This window comes from Sceloporus undulatus, chromosome 4 (genome assembly GCF_019175285.1).
Source record: "Sceloporus undulatus isolate JIND9_A2432 ecotype Alabama chromosome 4, SceUnd_v1.1, whole genome shotgun sequence".
Taxonomy (NCBI): Eukaryota; Metazoa; Chordata; class Lepidosauria; order Squamata; family Phrynosomatidae; genus Sceloporus; species Sceloporus undulatus.
In genome coordinates this window covers 228,334,742-228,353,457 of record NC_056525.1, presented here as the reverse complement: position 1 = coordinate 228,353,457, position 18,716 = coordinate 228,334,742, and the positions used below count along the sequence as shown (strand labels likewise).

At 40.3% G+C, this 18,716-nt stretch overlaps 1 protein-coding gene across 5 annotated transcripts in view; it reads left to right on the top strand.

Moving 5' to 3' along the window:
* Nucleotides 1-18,623, top strand: part of LOC121928362 (CUB and sushi domain-containing protein 3) — an 810,382-nt gene extending 791,759 nt beyond the window's left edge. For all 5 annotated transcript variants that reach the window (XM_042462948.1, XM_042462947.1, XM_042462946.1 and 2 more), the window contains 4 exons: nucleotides 6,619-6,795; nucleotides 9,802-9,981; nucleotides 12,234-12,407; nucleotides 18,270-18,623. In XM_042462948.1, coding sequence (XP_042318882.1) covers nucleotides 6,619-6,795; nucleotides 9,802-9,981; nucleotides 12,234-12,407; nucleotides 18,270-18,466 — 728 coding nt within the window. In that variant the 3' untranslated portion in view covers nucleotides 18,467-18,623. The remainder of the gene's footprint in view (nucleotides 1-6,618; nucleotides 6,796-9,801; nucleotides 9,982-12,233; nucleotides 12,408-18,269) is intronic.
* Nucleotides 18,624-18,716: the final 93 nt, after the last annotated feature.

Below are 18,716 nucleotides of genomic sequence, written 5' to 3'. Positions count from 1 at the left end.
CTCTGATTCTTTAGAAGAAAGTGTGATCTGCTTTCAGCTGATCCAACTGATTGGCCTTTGACAAAGTTCCTCATGATATTCTTGCAAACAAGCTTGTAAAATGTGGGCTAGACAAGGCAACTGTTACATGGATTTGTAATTGGTTGACTGGCCAAAGCCAAAGGGTGCTCAACAATGGCTCCTTTTCATCCTGGAGAGAAGTGACCAGAGGGGTCCCACAGGGCTCTGTCCTGGGCCCAGTGCTATTCAACATCTTTATTAATGACTTGGTGGACAAAATTGGGGGCATACTTATCAAATTTGCAGATGACAACAAATTAGGAGGAATAGTTAATACCCCAGAGGACAGGATCAAGATTCAAAATGACCTGAATAGACTAGAAAACTGGGCCATAGCTAACAAAATGAAATTCAACACAGAGAAATGTAAGGTATTGCACTTAGGGCGGAAAAATGAAAAGCACAGATATAGGATGGAGGACACCTGGCTGAATGAAACTATGTGTGAAAGGGATATAAGAGTCCAAGTAGACCATAAGTTGAACATGAGTCAACAACGCAATGCAGCAGCTAACAAGGCCAATGCGATTTTAGGCTGCATCAATAGAAGTACAGTGTCTAGATCAAGGGAAGTCATAGTGCCACTATATTCTGCTCTGGTCAGGCCCCACCTGGAATATTGTGTCCAGTTCTGGGCACCACAATTTAAAAAGGACATTGAGAAACTGGAGCGTGTCCAAAGGAGAGTAACTAAAATGGTGAAAGGTCTGGAAACCATGCCCGCTAAGAGGAACAACTTAGGGAGCTGGGGATGTTTAGCCTGGAGAAGAGAAGGTTAAGAGGTGATATGATAGCCCTGTTTAAATATTTGAAGGGATGTCATATTGTGGAGGGAGCAAGCTTGTTTTCTGCTGCTCCAGAGACTAGGCCCCGAAGCAATGGATACAAGCTGCAGGAAAAGAGATTCCACATCAACATTAGGAGGAACTTCCTGACAGTAAGGGCTGTTCGACAGTGGAACAAACTCCCCCGGAGTGTAGTGGAGTCTCCTTCCTTGGAGGTCTTCAAGCAGAGACTGGATGGCCATCTGTCGGGGATACTTTGATTGTGATTTCCTGCATGGCAGGGGGTTGGACTGGATGGCCCTTGTGGTCTCTTCCAACTCTACGATTCTGTGATACAGTGGCGGGTTACAAACGGCCCTCAAGGGGCCGTTTTCCCGCCGCCGCCATTCGCTGCGTAGGGAAGCCCCAGCTGCCAGACCGCGAGGCTTCCCCGCACAGCAAAAAAGGAGCGGCGAAATGCCGCTCCTTTTTGGAACGTGGAAGTGGCGCCGTGAGGGGTGGAGTGCGTCCTCACGATGTCACTTCCGCCGCGAAATGTCTGGACGCACAGCGTCCAATACGTCAACATGGCGGCGCCCATGTGGATGGGCACCGCAAAAAAGTACGCGCTCCGTGCGTACTGGGAGGAAGGGCTGTCAGGAAGGTAAGAACCTTCCTAACCCTAATACGGCGGAGCGCGTACTTTATGGCGGTTTGTAACCCGCCTATGATTCTATAGAAGCTGATCTCTAAAGAAAAACAGGTGTCATCTATATTGGTCCTCCATTCTAATCTGCATTTACACATTATGTCATTTTAGGGATATTGCTTGGTTTTGATTTCAAATGAGCAGTTTCATAAGATGTTTGGGTACTTTCCTGATTGTATTTCTTTCATTCTTGGCTAGTGTGTTATGTAATATCTTCATGGTTAGAACTATAGTAGATTATGATCCAAAACATACTGCAGAAATAATCCAGTTAGAGACTGCATTAGCTGCTCTGGGTCAGTGCTAGTGCATCCTAGGAACTGTAGTTTATTGTGTCACCAGAGGTCTCTGATAGAGAAGGCTAAACACAAAACTACAGTTCCTAGAATGAATTCTCTAACATTGAGCCAGGGCAGTTAAAATGGTGTCAGATTGGATTATCGCTGCAGTATGTTTTGGACCTATGCCATTGTGCTTATGTACAAAGGCTCACCCATCTCTACTCTGATAGTGGGTAAATGTTTTCTGTTTTTACCATCCTTCAGGAAATATGTTTCCATTAGAGTGTAAATTGTTTTGGCTTCCATGGACAAAATATAGTCTAGAGTATGGTGGGCAACTGCAATAAGTTAATGGGCAAATTTTCTTCCCCTGGGATCATCCTCAAAAACTATAAAAAATGTGAAGAATGTTTTAAAAGGAAAAACAGGATTGTTGTTTTTTAATGTTAAATCTCGCAAGAAAGCCCTATAACCTGTGTAAAAAGTAAATTACTTCTGCTGGAGATTTCCAGGATTTCCTTTCTGGACCCCACCACGTAAGGGGAAAAAAATGTAAACTCAAGCCCCATTAAAACTAATGGGGCTCGTTCCCACAGCTCGCACCTGGCGCTCCATGGGGCATGTGCACCATTGCTTCTTCCAGGGTGCAGGAGAAGTCTTTCTAGCATGGCTTCCAGTGTATGCTGGAAGCTGCATATGACACGGGCGTATAATATGGGTGCATAACTAGGACCAAATATTTATTATAGGAGTTTATCACACCTGTTGCATTACAAAAGGGGGTGTGATGGGAATGGGAGGCAGCATAGAATGCATTTTACCGCACAGGAGAAGGCCAACGCCGCCGCCGGGAATTCTCATTGCGTTCCAGATGCATCCCAGAGGGGGCAATTTTCAGAAATGCTTCTAAATAGTTCCTGAAAATCTCCTCCTGGGGAACTCATCTGGAACAAAATGAGAACTATGCCACCTTCCGTTCCCATCACGCCCCCTTTTGTAACGCAACAGGCCCGTTCCAGGGCCTGTGCGATAAAATCCATAGTTATATGGAGAAAACTATGGATATCTCTGGCAAGTTGAAAAATACGATTGGTGATAATAGTTTCATAGTTCTACAGTGTAAGTTCTACAGTGTAAACACTACACCCAACGCAGCAATGAATTCTTCAAAATATAATTGATTTACATCAGGATTATAATATAATTTGATGTTATAGTTATCTGAAGTGGAAGTCAGTTACTTTAGATTATGTCAAATTACTTGAAAATACCAAGTTGTACTAAAGAAAATAAACAAAAGAAGATAATTTTTAATGATAAAAATGTCATATTGGACACTGAATGCAGAACCTTTCAAGTTAGTGGGGGTCTCATAAAGTATGAACAAAAGCAAAGAGAAAAGAGATTGTGTACTCCATTATTTAATCTAAGGCTACTTTCCCAAACATTGACCAAAACTGAATCATGTGAACAGGCTCATTAAAGTAAATAGGAATGTGAGAAGGATTTGGAAGCAGATATTCTTTAATATAATGTAGAGTAATCTTTCATAGTCCTTTGTTGTGCCCAGAGGCTGTAGAGTTTAGTAATTACCTCTGAGGAGAAATTACTTGAAGGCACGAAAGCAACAACAATAGTCCCTCACCCTAAGGAGCAGAAAAATATCAGAGAACATCATCTATGGCAAAACAAGATAAAACAATTCAACTAATCAAAATGAAAATGTTTCTTTTCTCTAAAATTTTATAGGAATCTATAACTGTAGTGTAGCTCTCTTAACAATGTATGAAGCTCTTTTACTTAACTCAGTGTTATTTACACTGTCTTGCAGCAGCTTTGAAGAGCTTCATATAGGATTTTCCTAGTGATTCCTGGGGTACTTAACCTGGGTTGTTATGGACAAAAAATTGTGTGTTCTGACATTGAACTGTGGTTCTTCAGCGTTTGTTTTTCAGCCTACATAAAAACTCAAACTGCTACCACATTTCAGTTTATACCATTTCAAACAATGTAGAATTTCAAAGAAATTATTTGGAATACAATTGGGTGATTGTGCTGGCACAGTTCCAGCATGGTATAGTGGTCTGAGTGTTGGACTATGGAGATTATTGCACCTGTAAATCCTTCGGGCTAGATGCTGGATTGAAAAGTCAAAACCAGGTGTAATCACACACAGCTGAGGCTAGGCAAGTGCAACCCATCTGAAGCCTAGACCCAACTGCACTTACTGTATCTAAGAGCTTTTCAAAAACTGGAGATTGTCATTTTTGAAAAACTCCTAGATAAGTGTGGCTGGGGTCTGGGGTGCAGATGAATTGCACTAATCCAGCCCTGGCTGTTGGTGATAACACCTGGTTTTGGTTTTTCAATCCCACATCTATCCCAGTGGGATTTGCAGGTGTGATAATCTCCTATGATTCTGTAGATCAAGGATCAGTTCCCTGCTCAAACCCACTGGGTGATCCCACTGAGAATTATTTTCTCTCAGCCCCAGAATAGGTTCACTTTAGGTTCATGATAATTCAGAAATGACTTGAACGCACAGAACAATTAATTGTAAGCTCCAGAAATTTTATTCATTCTATATTAGTGGAAGAAATATCTACTATACTTTTACCCAAGTTGCTCACTATTCACCATACTGATTAATAGAGGAATGTAAAAATAATTTGGTGTTTAGCTATGGTTCCCTCCCCATGTCAAAAAATGGCCACTGAATGTTACTGAAGATAATCTCATTTTGAAAATTCTGATTTTGAGTTTTAAATCCATCACCAAAGATTCTTAGACAAATTACACAAAATAAGAGGGTAAATTATCTTCTTTCTTGGCAACAGAATAAAAACACAAAGCAGAGAGTAAGGGGACAGGATTGTCAGATCTTGAAATAGTGGAATTAGACAAAGAGGTTGTACTGCAATTGATGCATTCTTATGTGTTCATAAATCATCTAGAGAAGTGTTCCCCAAACTTTTTCAGGCTACCAGTCCCTTTCCTCTTGGGGACAACCCTACTGACCCCCCCCACACACACACACCTATTTCTTGATATCAGTTTTACTGTTTATGCAGCAGTGACCCAGCCAGCAGTGTCTTACCTCAGGGCCAGTACACACCGACATAAAGCGGCGTGCTGCCGGTGATACTAGGGTTAGGGTGCACGCACCAACTGCATGCTCCCTAAGCCTAATTCATGGCAGTTCTGGATTCTGGGCGAGGGCTGCCACGATGCCGGCATTGCCATACAGCATCCCCACGGCCGTGCGGGGAAGCAATGTCATAAGGGTTGCAACACAGCCCTTATGACATTGCAGGAAGGAACTACATTTTTCATCTCTTTCCTAGAGCAGCTCGGTCCCATGGCAATTACACGGCTGTGAGAACTATCCTGAAGGGAAAGGAGCCACCCCTTTCTCTTCCTGGCTGTCCGGGTGTCCAGGGACATGAAGCGCCAAGGACACCCCTTTTCCGGGCAATGGAGAAGCGGCCCACCAGTCATTTAAAGACTTCTCTCAGACAACAAAGGGTTAAGATGGGGGGAGGTACATGCCAATGAGAGCTTACATCTAAATCTAAAGTGATTACAGGAGTAATAAAATAATTTTTGGAGAATATTATGATTTTGTCTGTATATGAATCTAGATATAAAGTAAATTATTACATAAAACAAGTATAGTAAAAAGAGTATTATTGATTTGGTGGTGTAATTAATAGTTAATGTTAATTGACTTTTCAAAAAAGATTGAAGGTGACTTGCTGGTTGTTGTTGGTTTTATTACTTAAAATGACTTAAACATATAGATGAACTGTAATTCATAGGGAAAATGAAGAGGGGTAATATTTAAAATAAAATGTATGTACAAAAGAAATAACTGGGAGTCATATTTTTCTCTTCTGTTTTATTTTATTATTTTTGATGTTTGTAGTTTGTAGCTTTTTGTGTAGTGTATAATTTGTAGTTATATATGTTACTCAGTTTTTGTACTTTTTAGTCAGTACAAATAATTTGTAAAAAATAATGCAACAGGGCATTGGAGAATTTCATGAAAGACATCAGAGGTTTCAGTGGTGCATCTGCACTGCAGAAGTACTGCACTTCGGCACCACTTCAAATGATGTAGTGCAATCTGGAGATTTGCAGTTCTGCAAAGTCTTTAGCCTTCTCTGCCAAAGAGTACTGGTCAAAACTACACATTCCAAGATTCTGTAGGATTGAGCCATGGCACTTAAAGTGCTATCAAACTGCATTATTTATCCAGTGTAGACACACCCACTGTTTCATTATGAGACACAGTATGTCTCTAAATAATATTTCCTGGGGAAAATATGGGTTGCTAGTGCCCCCATGCCCAATATTAGATGATAAGTGTTTGGAATGATTCAGCAGGAGTCTTCTAAAATTGTAGATGGGGTTCTTGCTCATGTAAAAGGTTTGTAAAATTGCAAGAGAAGTTAAAGACTTGTCTTCAGTCAAAAGACTATATATTTTGAGCAGGAAAGGGGTGGCACAAAAGGAAGCAGCAATCAGACTCCATATTAAACAAATATTAGAGCAAAATGGAAGGTTCCTCCTCTATTGAAACTTCTGAAGATTTAGAGAATTCAACAGACTAGCAAAATTGTTCGGATGAAGGTTTACATGTGCCTAATGCAAACTACTTTGATTTTAGAATTATTATCCATCTCCTGGAATATTTTTTGGAATTTTTTTTAAAAAAGGTTTTTAACAGGAACACTGGTTTTTGTTTTTTTTAAAGATGCTTCTGTCTTCCCTGATTCCTACATTTCCAATTTTGATTTTCTAGCTATCCAATGTGGTAACCCTGGGACACCAGCTAATGGGAAAGTGTTCCGAATAGATGGTACCACATTCTCTAGTTCTGTGATATATTCCTGCATGGAAGGATACATCTTGTCTGGTCCTTCTGTGAGACAGTGTACTGCTAATGGAACATGGTCTGGCTCCTTGCCAAATTGCACAAGTAAGTACCCATGTTATTAATTAAAGTAGAAAACAAGTTTAAACTATGGACAAATTGAAACTTTTGTATTTGGGAAATCTATTCCTGAAAGGACTGGGTCATATTATTATTATTATTATTATTATTATTATTAACCTTTATTTATAAAGCACTGTAAATTTACACAGCACTGTACATACAATCTTTGTACATATGTTTCTTTGGAGTGGATGGCTTTTTGTATACAGCTGCAGTTTTCCAAAGTGGCTCACTAGAAAATACAGTAATGCTTGGTACGGCAAAAGGCAGTAAGAAATGAGGAAGACAACATTCCAAATAGATAGACTCAGTCAAGGAAGTCATGGCCTTAATCCAGGGGTAGGCAACCTTTTTGAGCCGGGGGCCGGGTTGCTGTCCCTGAGACAACTGGGGGGCCGAAAGGGGGGGGGAGCTTCCACCCTCCGGGGGTGGGGCCGTGTGCCGGGGGTGGAGCTTCCACCCTCCAGGGGCGTGGCCACATGCCGGGGGTGGAGCTTCCACCCTCTGGGGGCGGGGCTTTCTCTGCTCCCTTTCCCAACCTCCAGCTGTCTGAGAGATGTAGACTGCATGATCATTTTGCTCTGTCTAAATCATATTCAGTGATTTTTTTTTAAAAAAAAATAATTCTACAGGTTTAAGACTAGAGTTGTGGTTGTGTCACATTGATTCAAGTTCCAAAAGGGCAGACAGTTGGAAGCTTAGCAACTCATCTTAACCAATCAAATGGGTAGATTGTTTTCAGAATCTGCTTTGATATTTTTGATTACTGGCTCCAACAACTAGAAAAGTTGTGCTACAAAACACATATACAAGTACTATGCTATAGGTCATTAGCAGCAGTATTAATCTCACCTCTTTCCCATCAGAGCAGATCCCACCACCACCACACACACATGTCATTTGTTTATCTCAGTGTTCTTTGTTAGATCTATCATTATAGGCAGGCATCATGTTCAGCATTTATGAGTTGATTACCTGGACTTATGATCTCACCGCTGCTGGAGATTCTCAGTTTTGGTAATAAAAAACCCAGTCATGTAGATTTAAGTTGATTGCCTCAGATTCAAGTCAGACTTAAGTGGCTTCAGTGACTTCACTGGGACTTGACACAGCAATAAATGATGTACTGTCTTGATTTGACTTGCAACTTATATATTTAGTGACTGACTTGCTGGCATCATTCATTTTGATGAGCAGGCAAGACCCACCCCCAGAGCACGGGGTGTGTTTCTTGGAGGGCAGCAGCAAATGTGTTAGGCAATGAGCCTGAGGTGGAAGGAACCTTCTAAAAAATTTCAAAATTTTTATAAGGCTCCTCAAACATGTAGCAGGGACAGGCTTATCTGAAGACCTCAACCCCTCTCTCAAGCCTACTGCATAATGCCTTTGCTGTTCCCATCTGAGAAATATACCCTCCTTATTTTTTTCTGTAAAATTTGGATTCTAGACTTGATACTTGGCTTGAAAGAATCTTGCAAGGACTTGATGCTTGACTTGAGACTTGGACTTGAATATATCACTGGGAAAAAACAAGCATGACCCCCAAATATACTTTTGCAGCCTTCCAGGAGTCCAATTGAAGGGTTTCTGAAGTACAGTGGGCCCTTTGCATTTGTAGAGGACCTGTTCTAGACCTCCCCTTGCCCCCCGCATATGGCAAAAAACACGGGGCCTCGAGTCTTGTTCGTTTCAGTGGCTGTGCACTCCTGCTTGGAGCGTATGCCATTGTAACATCCGGGCTTGCTGTCTGCATAAGCCTAAAGCCGTGGATGGCAAGCCTGCAAATGGGGTGAGTGTGCTGTACCTGAGATCAGGACAGTGGAAAAAGACATCTGCAGTTCTCTCCCAGTTAATGAGTGCTTGGGACAAGTAGTTGAAGCAGGATCCCAAGGGGCTTATTCTCAATACAGCCTAAAACTTGGAGAGCCCTGCAGATGGCATTTCCCAGTTCCCTGATTTCTAGTGTCTTGGAAGGTTTTTGGTCAAGCACTGCCATGGTGCAAAGGTAGATTTTGGGAGAGATAACAATATCAAATATAACTATAGTGGGCCTTGATATCCACTGGAGTTTAGTTCCAGGACTCTCCATGGATAACAGAATCCATTGATGTTTATGTCCTGTTATATACTATGGTTTAGTAAAATGGCATCCCTTACATAAAATAGCATAATCAAGCTGTGTTTTTCAGATTTTTATTTTTTTGAGGGGGGGAGAATATTTTTAAGCCATGGGTGTTTGAATCCATGGTTACAGAACCTGTGAATATAGAGGGCTGATTGTACAGTGATAGAGTTTTGTCATCATAGTTGTGCTGGCAATGCAGGATCAGACTTAACAGCTGCCTCCTCCATTTCATGGAAGTGCTGATTCTGAAAGAATTTCCATTATCAGCTCACAGCAACAAATTGTTTCAAACAACTAATCAACTGAACATATCACATTACCTTTCTTCTAGTTGGTGTTTATTTTCTAAGATGGAGACTTACATTGCCATACTAATAAACAGTTGATTTTATCATGTTTAACCCCACAAAAATACAGTTTTATTACTGCATTGATATTACTATTTTTGTTATATGAATGCAGGGGGGGGGGGGAAAAAAAGTGATATACATTGGATATAATTGTGATTTGAGCATATACCTTAACACACGCCAACACTATATTTTAAAATAATAATGATTGCATATTTGTATGTGGTTAAAGCAGCAATATCTTCATATCTTCGAATAATGGATATTTACCTTTCTTAACATATTGTATGAGGGTTTTTTTTTTTTTTTTAGCTACACTAAGAACATACAGGATTCAGTCAAACTGACCAAAGTAAAGTTCCAAGTTGAAAGGTAGTACTTTAAAGTATTTGTGCACTCGGATTCTCAAAAGATATTTATAATGCAAAATAGGTAGGCAGCAATAAATCCAACCAAACTGAAAAAAACAACAACAAAACTTTACCATCTGTTCTTCAACTACTTTTCTTTCAGTAATCAGTTGTGGGGACCCAGGTATACCAGCCAATGGACTGAGATATGGTGATGATTATGTTGTTGGAGAAAATGTTACATATATGTGCCAGCCTGGTTACACAATGGAATCCAATAGTTCCAAATTTCGTACTTGTACCTCTAATGGCACATGGAGTGGAATCATGCCAACATGTAAAGGTACCACTTAGAACTTATGTGTTACTTCTAGTGTTTTCTTTGTAACAGAGCATTTTGGTTCAGCACATAGTATGTCTATTGACCTGTATGTTCCATTGGTGAAAGTGTGAAGCACCAAATATTAAAGAAAAGTTCAAGGGTTATATGTGGGTTTGAGTCTACTTGAGCCAGAGAAAAAATCCTGATTCAAGTTCAGACCCCCTCCAGAAAGAATCAGAGAACTCTGGTTCAAGAAAACAGGGACAACTCTTTTTGCTGTTATTTTGCTTCCTATGATCCCTCTCAGCTTCTTCAATTCTGAACTATATTAGATTCTATTTCTACTTTTTTTAAAGCTACCTAAATCAAGAAATAACACTCACAACCACTGACCATAATTTACTTTATTTATAGCCTACTTTTCCTTGAAGGAGATTAAGACATTGTACCTGATTATCCATCCTCTTTAATCTCACAACAACCCCCTAACATAGAGTAGGTTGGGATTTCATGACCTACATCACACAATTAATTTCTTCACTGAATTAGGATTTTTATCTCCTCAGTCTAGTCCAGTCCTTTACACTGAAAGTTAAGATTACAGTGAGCATTACTGTCATATCATTCTACACTAATCAGTTAGGTAGCAAAATCACTTATGCCTAAAGTTTGAAGAATGGAAACTCCAAATTCTAGCTCAGAGATATGGGATTCCCCTTTTTACATGGCAATCCAGCTTTTATGTGTTTATTACATTTTTCCAACCTTCACAAACACTGTAGTGACCAAGGGGCTTAACAAACATTGCTAAAAGGAAAGTAAACAAATATTCTGAAAATATCAAAACTGTTGAAAGAATAGATTGAAAAGATTTTTACACACTCACACCCCAAAATAATAAGAGATGGAGTGGGACATAATGCAAATCTCACTGCATTCTGTAATCTGAAAACAAGACAGGAAAACCACATAATTTTGTATGCTTATCAAATACACATCTTTCTTGTGATGGTATTCTCAAGAGGACATAACTTGAGACAAACCCTTTCTCCTTGTTTCATAATTTCTTACTCTTAAAATAGAGAATTACTGTACTTACAATCAACATTGGGAGTAAGTTGCTCAATGCATATTTATTGTATCTTGTGTATAAAACTTCATTTGTTATTGAGACATTTCATTTCCAAGTGCAATTTGAAAGTTATGATATATACCTTTAAATAATTACATGGGTCCACACTAGGATTTCTGAAGAACTGCTGTCTTCCACATCTTCCATTCTGTGCTCTAGGGAGTAGTGATCATGAAAAAGATTTGCTTAGATTCTAGCCTGGTGCATATTCTCATGCATTAACCACAAGCAATGACCTTTTTGCTGTTCATTGGTTCTGATTTTGCTTTATATGAAAAATAAAATGCTTTGGCTTGGATCCTAAGATAAGATAATTTCAGGATGTTCACTGAAGCACCGCTTTTCTTTTTGCAGCTCATGGGATACTTGGGTATAACTTTAATGGAAGCTTTGTCAACTTAGGGCGAGTTCCCCCTCCCAGCCTCCTTTGCCATATCCTATATTGTTCAGAGGGATCACAGTGACCAAGCAGATAGCCACTGGTTGATGGGAAACTGATTTTCCTGCTTTGAATTTCAGGTGCATCTACATTGTAAAAATAATGCAGTTTGATACCACTTTAAGTGTTGTAGCTCCATCCTATGGAATCCAGGGATCTGTAGTTTTCCAAGGTCTTTAGCCTTCTCTGTCAAAGAGTGCTGGTGCCTCATGAAGCTACAAATCCCAGGATTCCATAGGATGGCACCATGGCAGTTAAAGTGATGTCAAACAGCATTAGTTTCACAGTGTAGATGCACCCTTCCTTACACTAACTTACTTTAGTAGCCAAGCATTAACTGATAGTTTCTAGTTACCTTGAAGGCAATAGAAGGTTTTTAAAAGCCAGAGACTGAATGAAATAATGGATGCAAATGTATTTCAAATGTGTGTACATGTTTACTTAATTTTACTTTATTTTTAGAGAGTTATAATCTTTGGCTGTCAGGATACAACACCCAGTGCCACATACAGTAGAGCATGAAAATGAGTAAGCATGATGTTTCATGAGTGCTAGGAAGAAAATGTAATTTTACTACCAAAACAAGAAATGATACTACCTTCCAAAAAAAATGTAAAATTAGCACATATGGTTCTCCTAGTATATACAGACACTGGGGACATTTGCAGCTGCTGTGCCTAATGACTCTAAATGCTGTTGCAGCTGTTACCTGCCCACCGCCACCCCAGATTTCTAATGGAAGACAAGAAGGAACAAATTTTGACTGGGGATTTAGTATTAGTTATGTCTGCTCGCCTGGCTATGAGTTATCATTTCCTGCTGTTTTGACCTGTATTGGGAATGGAACATGGAGTGGTGAAGTACCTCAGTGCTTACGTAAGTGATTCTTTTATAATTACATATCATTGTTATAACTCCTTCCATTAAATCTTTTTTAAATCCACTTTTGCTAATGCATTTTAGCATAAAAAGCTGAGAATGTTACTGCTCAACATCCATTACAGAATCAGAAGCAAGCTGCAGGAGGAGCACAAACATCTTTCCTAACTTCTTCTCTGTGACCTTTATTCTCTAAGGCAGAATCCATACTGAGGGTTTGTGTATTAAGCAGTTTCACTCATCTTATGCTTTAGACTGGCCATTGTGTAACTTAAGTAAATTTCCAGCTCTGATCCAACATATGTAATTTATCCCTGTCCTATCCCCTCACAGGTAAAGCTAGTAGAAACATGGAAGATGGCTTTCTCAGTGGCTGTTCTGAAACTCCCTTTTTAGACTGACACCATCATTGCTATCTTTCCAAATATATGTTAAGAAATTTTTATTTTGCCAGGCCTTTGAAGACACAGGGGTTGTACAGATGGGCAGCATCCAGCCATCCCTTTAGTGGCCATATCAGTGCTGCAGCAACCGCATGCCACAGCACTGATCTGGCCTCTGGAGAGCACAAAAAGGAGCTGCAAAAAAGTGGTTCCTTTTTGCATTCTCTAAAGGGTGTCATAGCCGCAGCAGTGCAGCTTTGTGATGCCCTTTTGGTGCTGCATCATCTAGAAGCAGTGCCAGGGTTCTGCCATGATGCCACCTGGGGTCTAGAAGGGCACGTGGTGTCATGATGTGATGGGATGGAGTCATGGCATCCAGTGTGCGAATGCTGTGCCATGGCACAGCCCACAGGCTAGCATAAAGTCCCAATCTGTACAACATCTGACTTTTCAGAGGGACTGGACCTTGAAGAATTGTGCTGTTACTCTGTTTTTAACTTTTGTATTTGAAATATTTTAGCTTTGTCTCTTCAAGCTGTTGCAAGCCACTTTGAGTACTAAACTAGAAAAAAGGCTTAATAATAATAATAAGCCGCTAACACCAAAAATGCAAATGATGTTTGTACTCATTGGACATCTGCCTCAAATAATATTCTTGCCCACCAAAATGCCCCTCAAATCCCTCATGTAACTTTTAATATTATGAATGAAACAAAAAACAACAACACTCATTACACCAAAAAACACAACTGATGTTTTCAGTCATTACACATCCTCAGCCAGTCCTAGGAAGGTAAAATAAGGCACTCTCTCCCAAACTCCCTTGAGTTTGTCTACCCAAAAGGCAGGTTCTCTCACAAGTCCAGATCCTTTGGCCTGTCTAAGCTGTTTCAGAGCCTGACATTTCACCACAAGGGGGTGCCACTGGTGTGCAATAAATAGTTTTTAAACCCATATAGACTAGTGAAACCTAATTAACAGCCACCCCAAGCCAATTACCAGTCCCTGCACACAGTATGGGGTAGGCAAAAAACCTCGGGGAAAGGGGAGAAAATTCCTACCTGGCCCCAAGTGACCAATCAAGTTCACACTGCATTAAGGAAAGGAGATTGGGCTGCTTGGGAGAAAAGAGGCCCGATGGGGGCAGTTTGTTCTTAAATACTGACTCAGCCTCCTCATCACTTGCCCAAGCTTGGCCTGTTGGGCCTTGCTTATTTTTAAATTATCTGGTCTTATATCATGGAGGGTATCAAAGCCACACCCTCCCTCCAAGGCTCTGCCTATCGTCCTGGTGTGAACTGAGACAGTAGGGCACCCTCTAACCTGGAGTTAGCACTGATGGAAATGAAACACACTGGTTCACCTTAATTAGTGTCAAAGAAAACAAAATAAAAGCCCTCTTCAGTTCTTGATTTTTGTTACCTGTTAATTTTCTAGCTTCTCAAAATACTGCAGTCATAGAAGAAGAAACAATGAGAGTGCTTTGTTCCATGTTTCAAGCACCTAAATCAAGTTTGTAAAATATAACCCTCCCAAAAAGCCACCAGAAGTAAGAGCAAACTTGCATTCAACTCTGGCAAGACTCTAGCTTATATCAATAATGACTTAGTCTGCAGGAATACAGAAGAGACTCCAGGCTGTGTCTCAGACAACTGAACTTTTGTTCCAATATTATATTAAATTACCTGTTTTATACAAAAAAAAAATATTATCATAAAATTGCTGACAGTGATGGATTTTGTACTGCTACAGATTTCATTACAATAACAAATGGGTGCTGACTCCTTACACTGTGCTCTGTGCATAGATTTTTCTTCTTCTTTTAAATGTACTAACCTCTTAAAAATAAATTCAGTAGGCTTGGTTATCTGGAGCATAGAAAATGGAGGTCTACATGTTATATGGTAGAAAGGAAACATCACAAACAAGAACTACTGATATATGTTTTCCCTGATTCTGAAACAATATTTGGTATACATTTGGAGTGATGCTGAAGGTACATACATATACCTAGTCCAATGTTATTTAATTTCTATTTTCTGTCCCACTGAATTTATTCAGGCTTTCAGTCTTAGGAACATAAGAAGCTTATATATATATAAGAGGCGGCCCATTTTTCCTGGTATTTTGACTCTTAGTGGAAGCAACTGTCCATGGTTGCATGAGATATTCTTTCCGAATACTGTAACATAAGACCCACAGGAAAGATAGGCTTTCTTCATGCTAAGGACATGTTCTACCATGGAGTCCTTATCCCAAAGCATTTATTTTGAAGTTGCAACCTGAAACTATTTATTTTCTAATTTGAACTTGCAACTTCAGCCCTGGAGGGCCAGCACTGTGTATTGATTTGACTGCTGGACTGTGACACTTAAGTCTAGGGTTTAAATTCCCACTCAGCCATGGTAACTCACTGGGTGTCCTTGGGCAATTCACATTCTCACAGTCTCAGAGAAAGGCAAAGGTAAAGCCCCTTTCTGAATAAATCTGACTGAGAAAACCCTGTGATAGGTTTGTCTTAGGGACACAATAAATAAAGTGGGGGGGAATGACCCCCCCAATAACAACAACAACAACAACAACCATCAGTGATGCCCCTGAGTTACAGATTCCAGTATGAGGCTATACTTTGCAGGTAGTACATGTTTTTCCAGTGGCTTCCACCCTGACAACAGATTCAGGAGACGGCTTCATGAGAAGGTAGTCTTAATATTTCAGTACGCAGAAAGTGTAGATATGCTGTATTATTATTATTTTTTAAATATTCCTTGTAAGTACAGAATCTTTGGATTGGACAGCAGATTTGCTTAACTTCTGTGCAATGTACAGAGAAAGCCTACCCTTTCCTTCCCCTCTTCTTTTTTCCAGTGTTCCCTCACTACAAACACATTCTCTTCCCATAAATGCAGTACATTATATTGTCTCATCAATCTCACAGGTCTTAATATTCTTCTTATTTAGTGAAGATTTTGCTTCTCTCTATTTAGAAATATCAAGTATGTGTCATTATTTTTATTTGCTGTAGCATCATCAAAGATGATTGGGCTGAATTATAGTAATTTCTTAAACTAAATGAAGGGGATAAATCCCTAGAACCTCACATCTTACATGAAGGAAAGTGCATACAGATTACAGCAATGCTGTGCACCTATAGCATTCCAGCCATATTGAGAAAAATAAAATGTTATTCAACATGAATGAAAGACAGAATTGCAATTCAGTCAAATAAGAGAGATGCATATTAAAGATATCTGGAATCTGTGCTAACCTGTTGCCTGGGAGGCCACCGCAACAAACCACATAACGCATAGCTGGAAGGAAGGCCACAACTATATTAGCAACAGCAAACAATTGGTAGGGTTGGCTCAAAGCATAAGGTCAGGATCTGAAATATAAAACAACCCCCTGATTGTTTGATAAGCAGCTTGCCTGGTGACCGGCAGGCGTTGGGATGACCTAGGGGCTAAGGAATGGCAACTGGCAGCCATGACACCCGGCGCTCACTTGTTCTCTAAGCCCCTAGTCACCGGGAGGCTCACCCACATTGTGACTCCCGCAATGGCCACAACGCCTGCCCTGCTCACTCCGGGTCCCGAATGACTCCCAAACCAGTGCTCTGTAGCCCTGGTACCACATCAACCAGATCCATGGCCTATGCTGCTGGCCCCAAAGTTGTGACTTGACCCACAAACCCTAGTGATGGAGGGAGGGAGGGAGAACCGAGCAGCAAATGGTGCCGGAGCCAGACCACATGGCCCTTATATAGGCCTTGTCCCGGGCCCTGACCACGTGGTGGTGATGGCTCCTCCTCCAGGGCAGCTCTGCCAATGAGCTGCCCTGGAGGACCGGAGCCACCACCATAGAGCAGTCCTCTGCCCCTACAGAGTGGCGTGGAGCGGAAGGAATGCCCCTTCAGCACCGCGCCACCAATCAGAGCAGAGGGCTCACCCCAGCAAAGCATGCTGGGGTGATCGTGCTGCCGCGGCTCCCGGCAGCAAAGCGGGGGGCGGGGGGGGGGGGGGGGCTGCGGGGGGGGGGGGGGGGGGGGGGAGGGTATTGTCATGGCATATTGCATCAGATATATATTATATTACATTCCTTGGAAGTTTTTGAAAGTCTTATCATTGGCAAGCTCTCTCTAATCTGGCTTTGGAAGTGAGCCTTAAGCCAATGGATGGGCATGCAACATTAGAGGGGGGGGAATCCTGACTGGAACATATCATTTTCTATATCTTGGAGACAGACATTTTGTTGATGAGTTTTAGACTGTGGACGATGACTCCAAGAATTTCCCAACTAATAGCCAATTTTGTTGGTTGGGGGATTCTGTGAGTTGTGGTGGTTTCCTCCAAGCTCTATTGAAGTGAATCATGTTCAACTACTTTGTCATTTAAATTTCTGCTGTTTGTTTGTTTGTTTCAGTTTTATATACAGCACCTCAATATCTCTGCTACCTTATTGAATTTTAGATGATTGCATGCTTGTCATGTTCTTTAAATTGTAGATGTTTTTGTTTACAGATAATTTTAGCATTTTTAAAGGGATGCTATAAATGTAGTCATATAAATAAATGGTTATTGTAACCATAAATAACAAGGCCAGACTACCATGAGCATAGTAGCATCCAGGGCTACTCTGAATGGAGCAGGCTAAATAAGATTGATGCTTTAAAGTAATTTTCTGTTTTTCTCATTCATGGTTTTCTTAGAGTCTAAAATCCCTTCCTTTTGCTTCACTGTTTCCTAAAGTGTTTTATTGTCTGCCAGGTTTTGTTCAGATTCACACTGCCTTCCCTGTTAACTGTGTCTATGTGGCATAAAATAGAAGCATTATTAATTATCGCTTTCACACATGTCTCAGTTGCTTTGGAAAATAGCACACATGGTGCAAACTTTGCTGGGAAAAGAACAAATTTTAGAACTTATAGTCTTCTACCAATAAGTAATGTTTTCTCCATAGACTTTATTCTAGAGAAAGAAAAGATTTATGTGAATTGCTGTGGTGTCTAGTTTCCATGGCTACCTGCTCAGACAGAGAGTTACTAAGCATCCAACAATGGTATATGGCTGTGAAAAGGCTGTAGCGAAAAAGCAATGAATGATGTAGTTTCACCAGAAAATCCCACTCTAAATAATAATCCACATCTTGAAATGCTCTGAATTTATTCGTGTGAGGAATATTTCCCACTATTTAAGCTATTTTCTTAAAGTTTGGATTCTGCTGCTTTTGTTGTACAGAGGTGATGTCCAAAAGTCTCTTTGTTTATTGTAGTGTGATACATATACACTATCTGTATGTAATTTAGATGGATACACACACACACACACACACACACACACACTGCACTTTATATTCCAGAGAACATAAGTAAAAAATAACACAAAACCTTATGCTTTCTACCACTCTCTTGTGTCTTCACTAATCAAACAAAAGAATAAGCAATAACATGTTTTTCTTGTATTTTCCTCTTCTACAGCAAAGTTTTGTGGTGACCCTGGAATACCAGCTCAAGGCAGAAGGGAAGGCAAAAGCTTTATTTATCAGTCAGAGGTCTCTTTCAGCTGTAATCTTCCATTTGTGTTGGTTGGTTCTAGTACCCGACTATGTCAAGCAGATGGTACATGGAGTGGGTCATATCCTCGTTGCATAGGTATAATGAGATGTATCCCATAACTTATCCCTTTCTTTACACTTTGCATGAACTGCTCTATGCCATTTTCACTGGGCATATTCCTCCACATTCACTTGTTGTTCAGGGAACATTGTCGAAGGTGTTTACTTTTATATTCCTTCCAAAAACTGGCTCTACATGGTAGAAGAACCTCCAGATATAGGAACTACAGTAGCAAAAGACAAATTGTGTGTGTATATGTGTTTTAAACCCTATACCTATAACAGATGCAAAATGCCTCTTACTCATAAG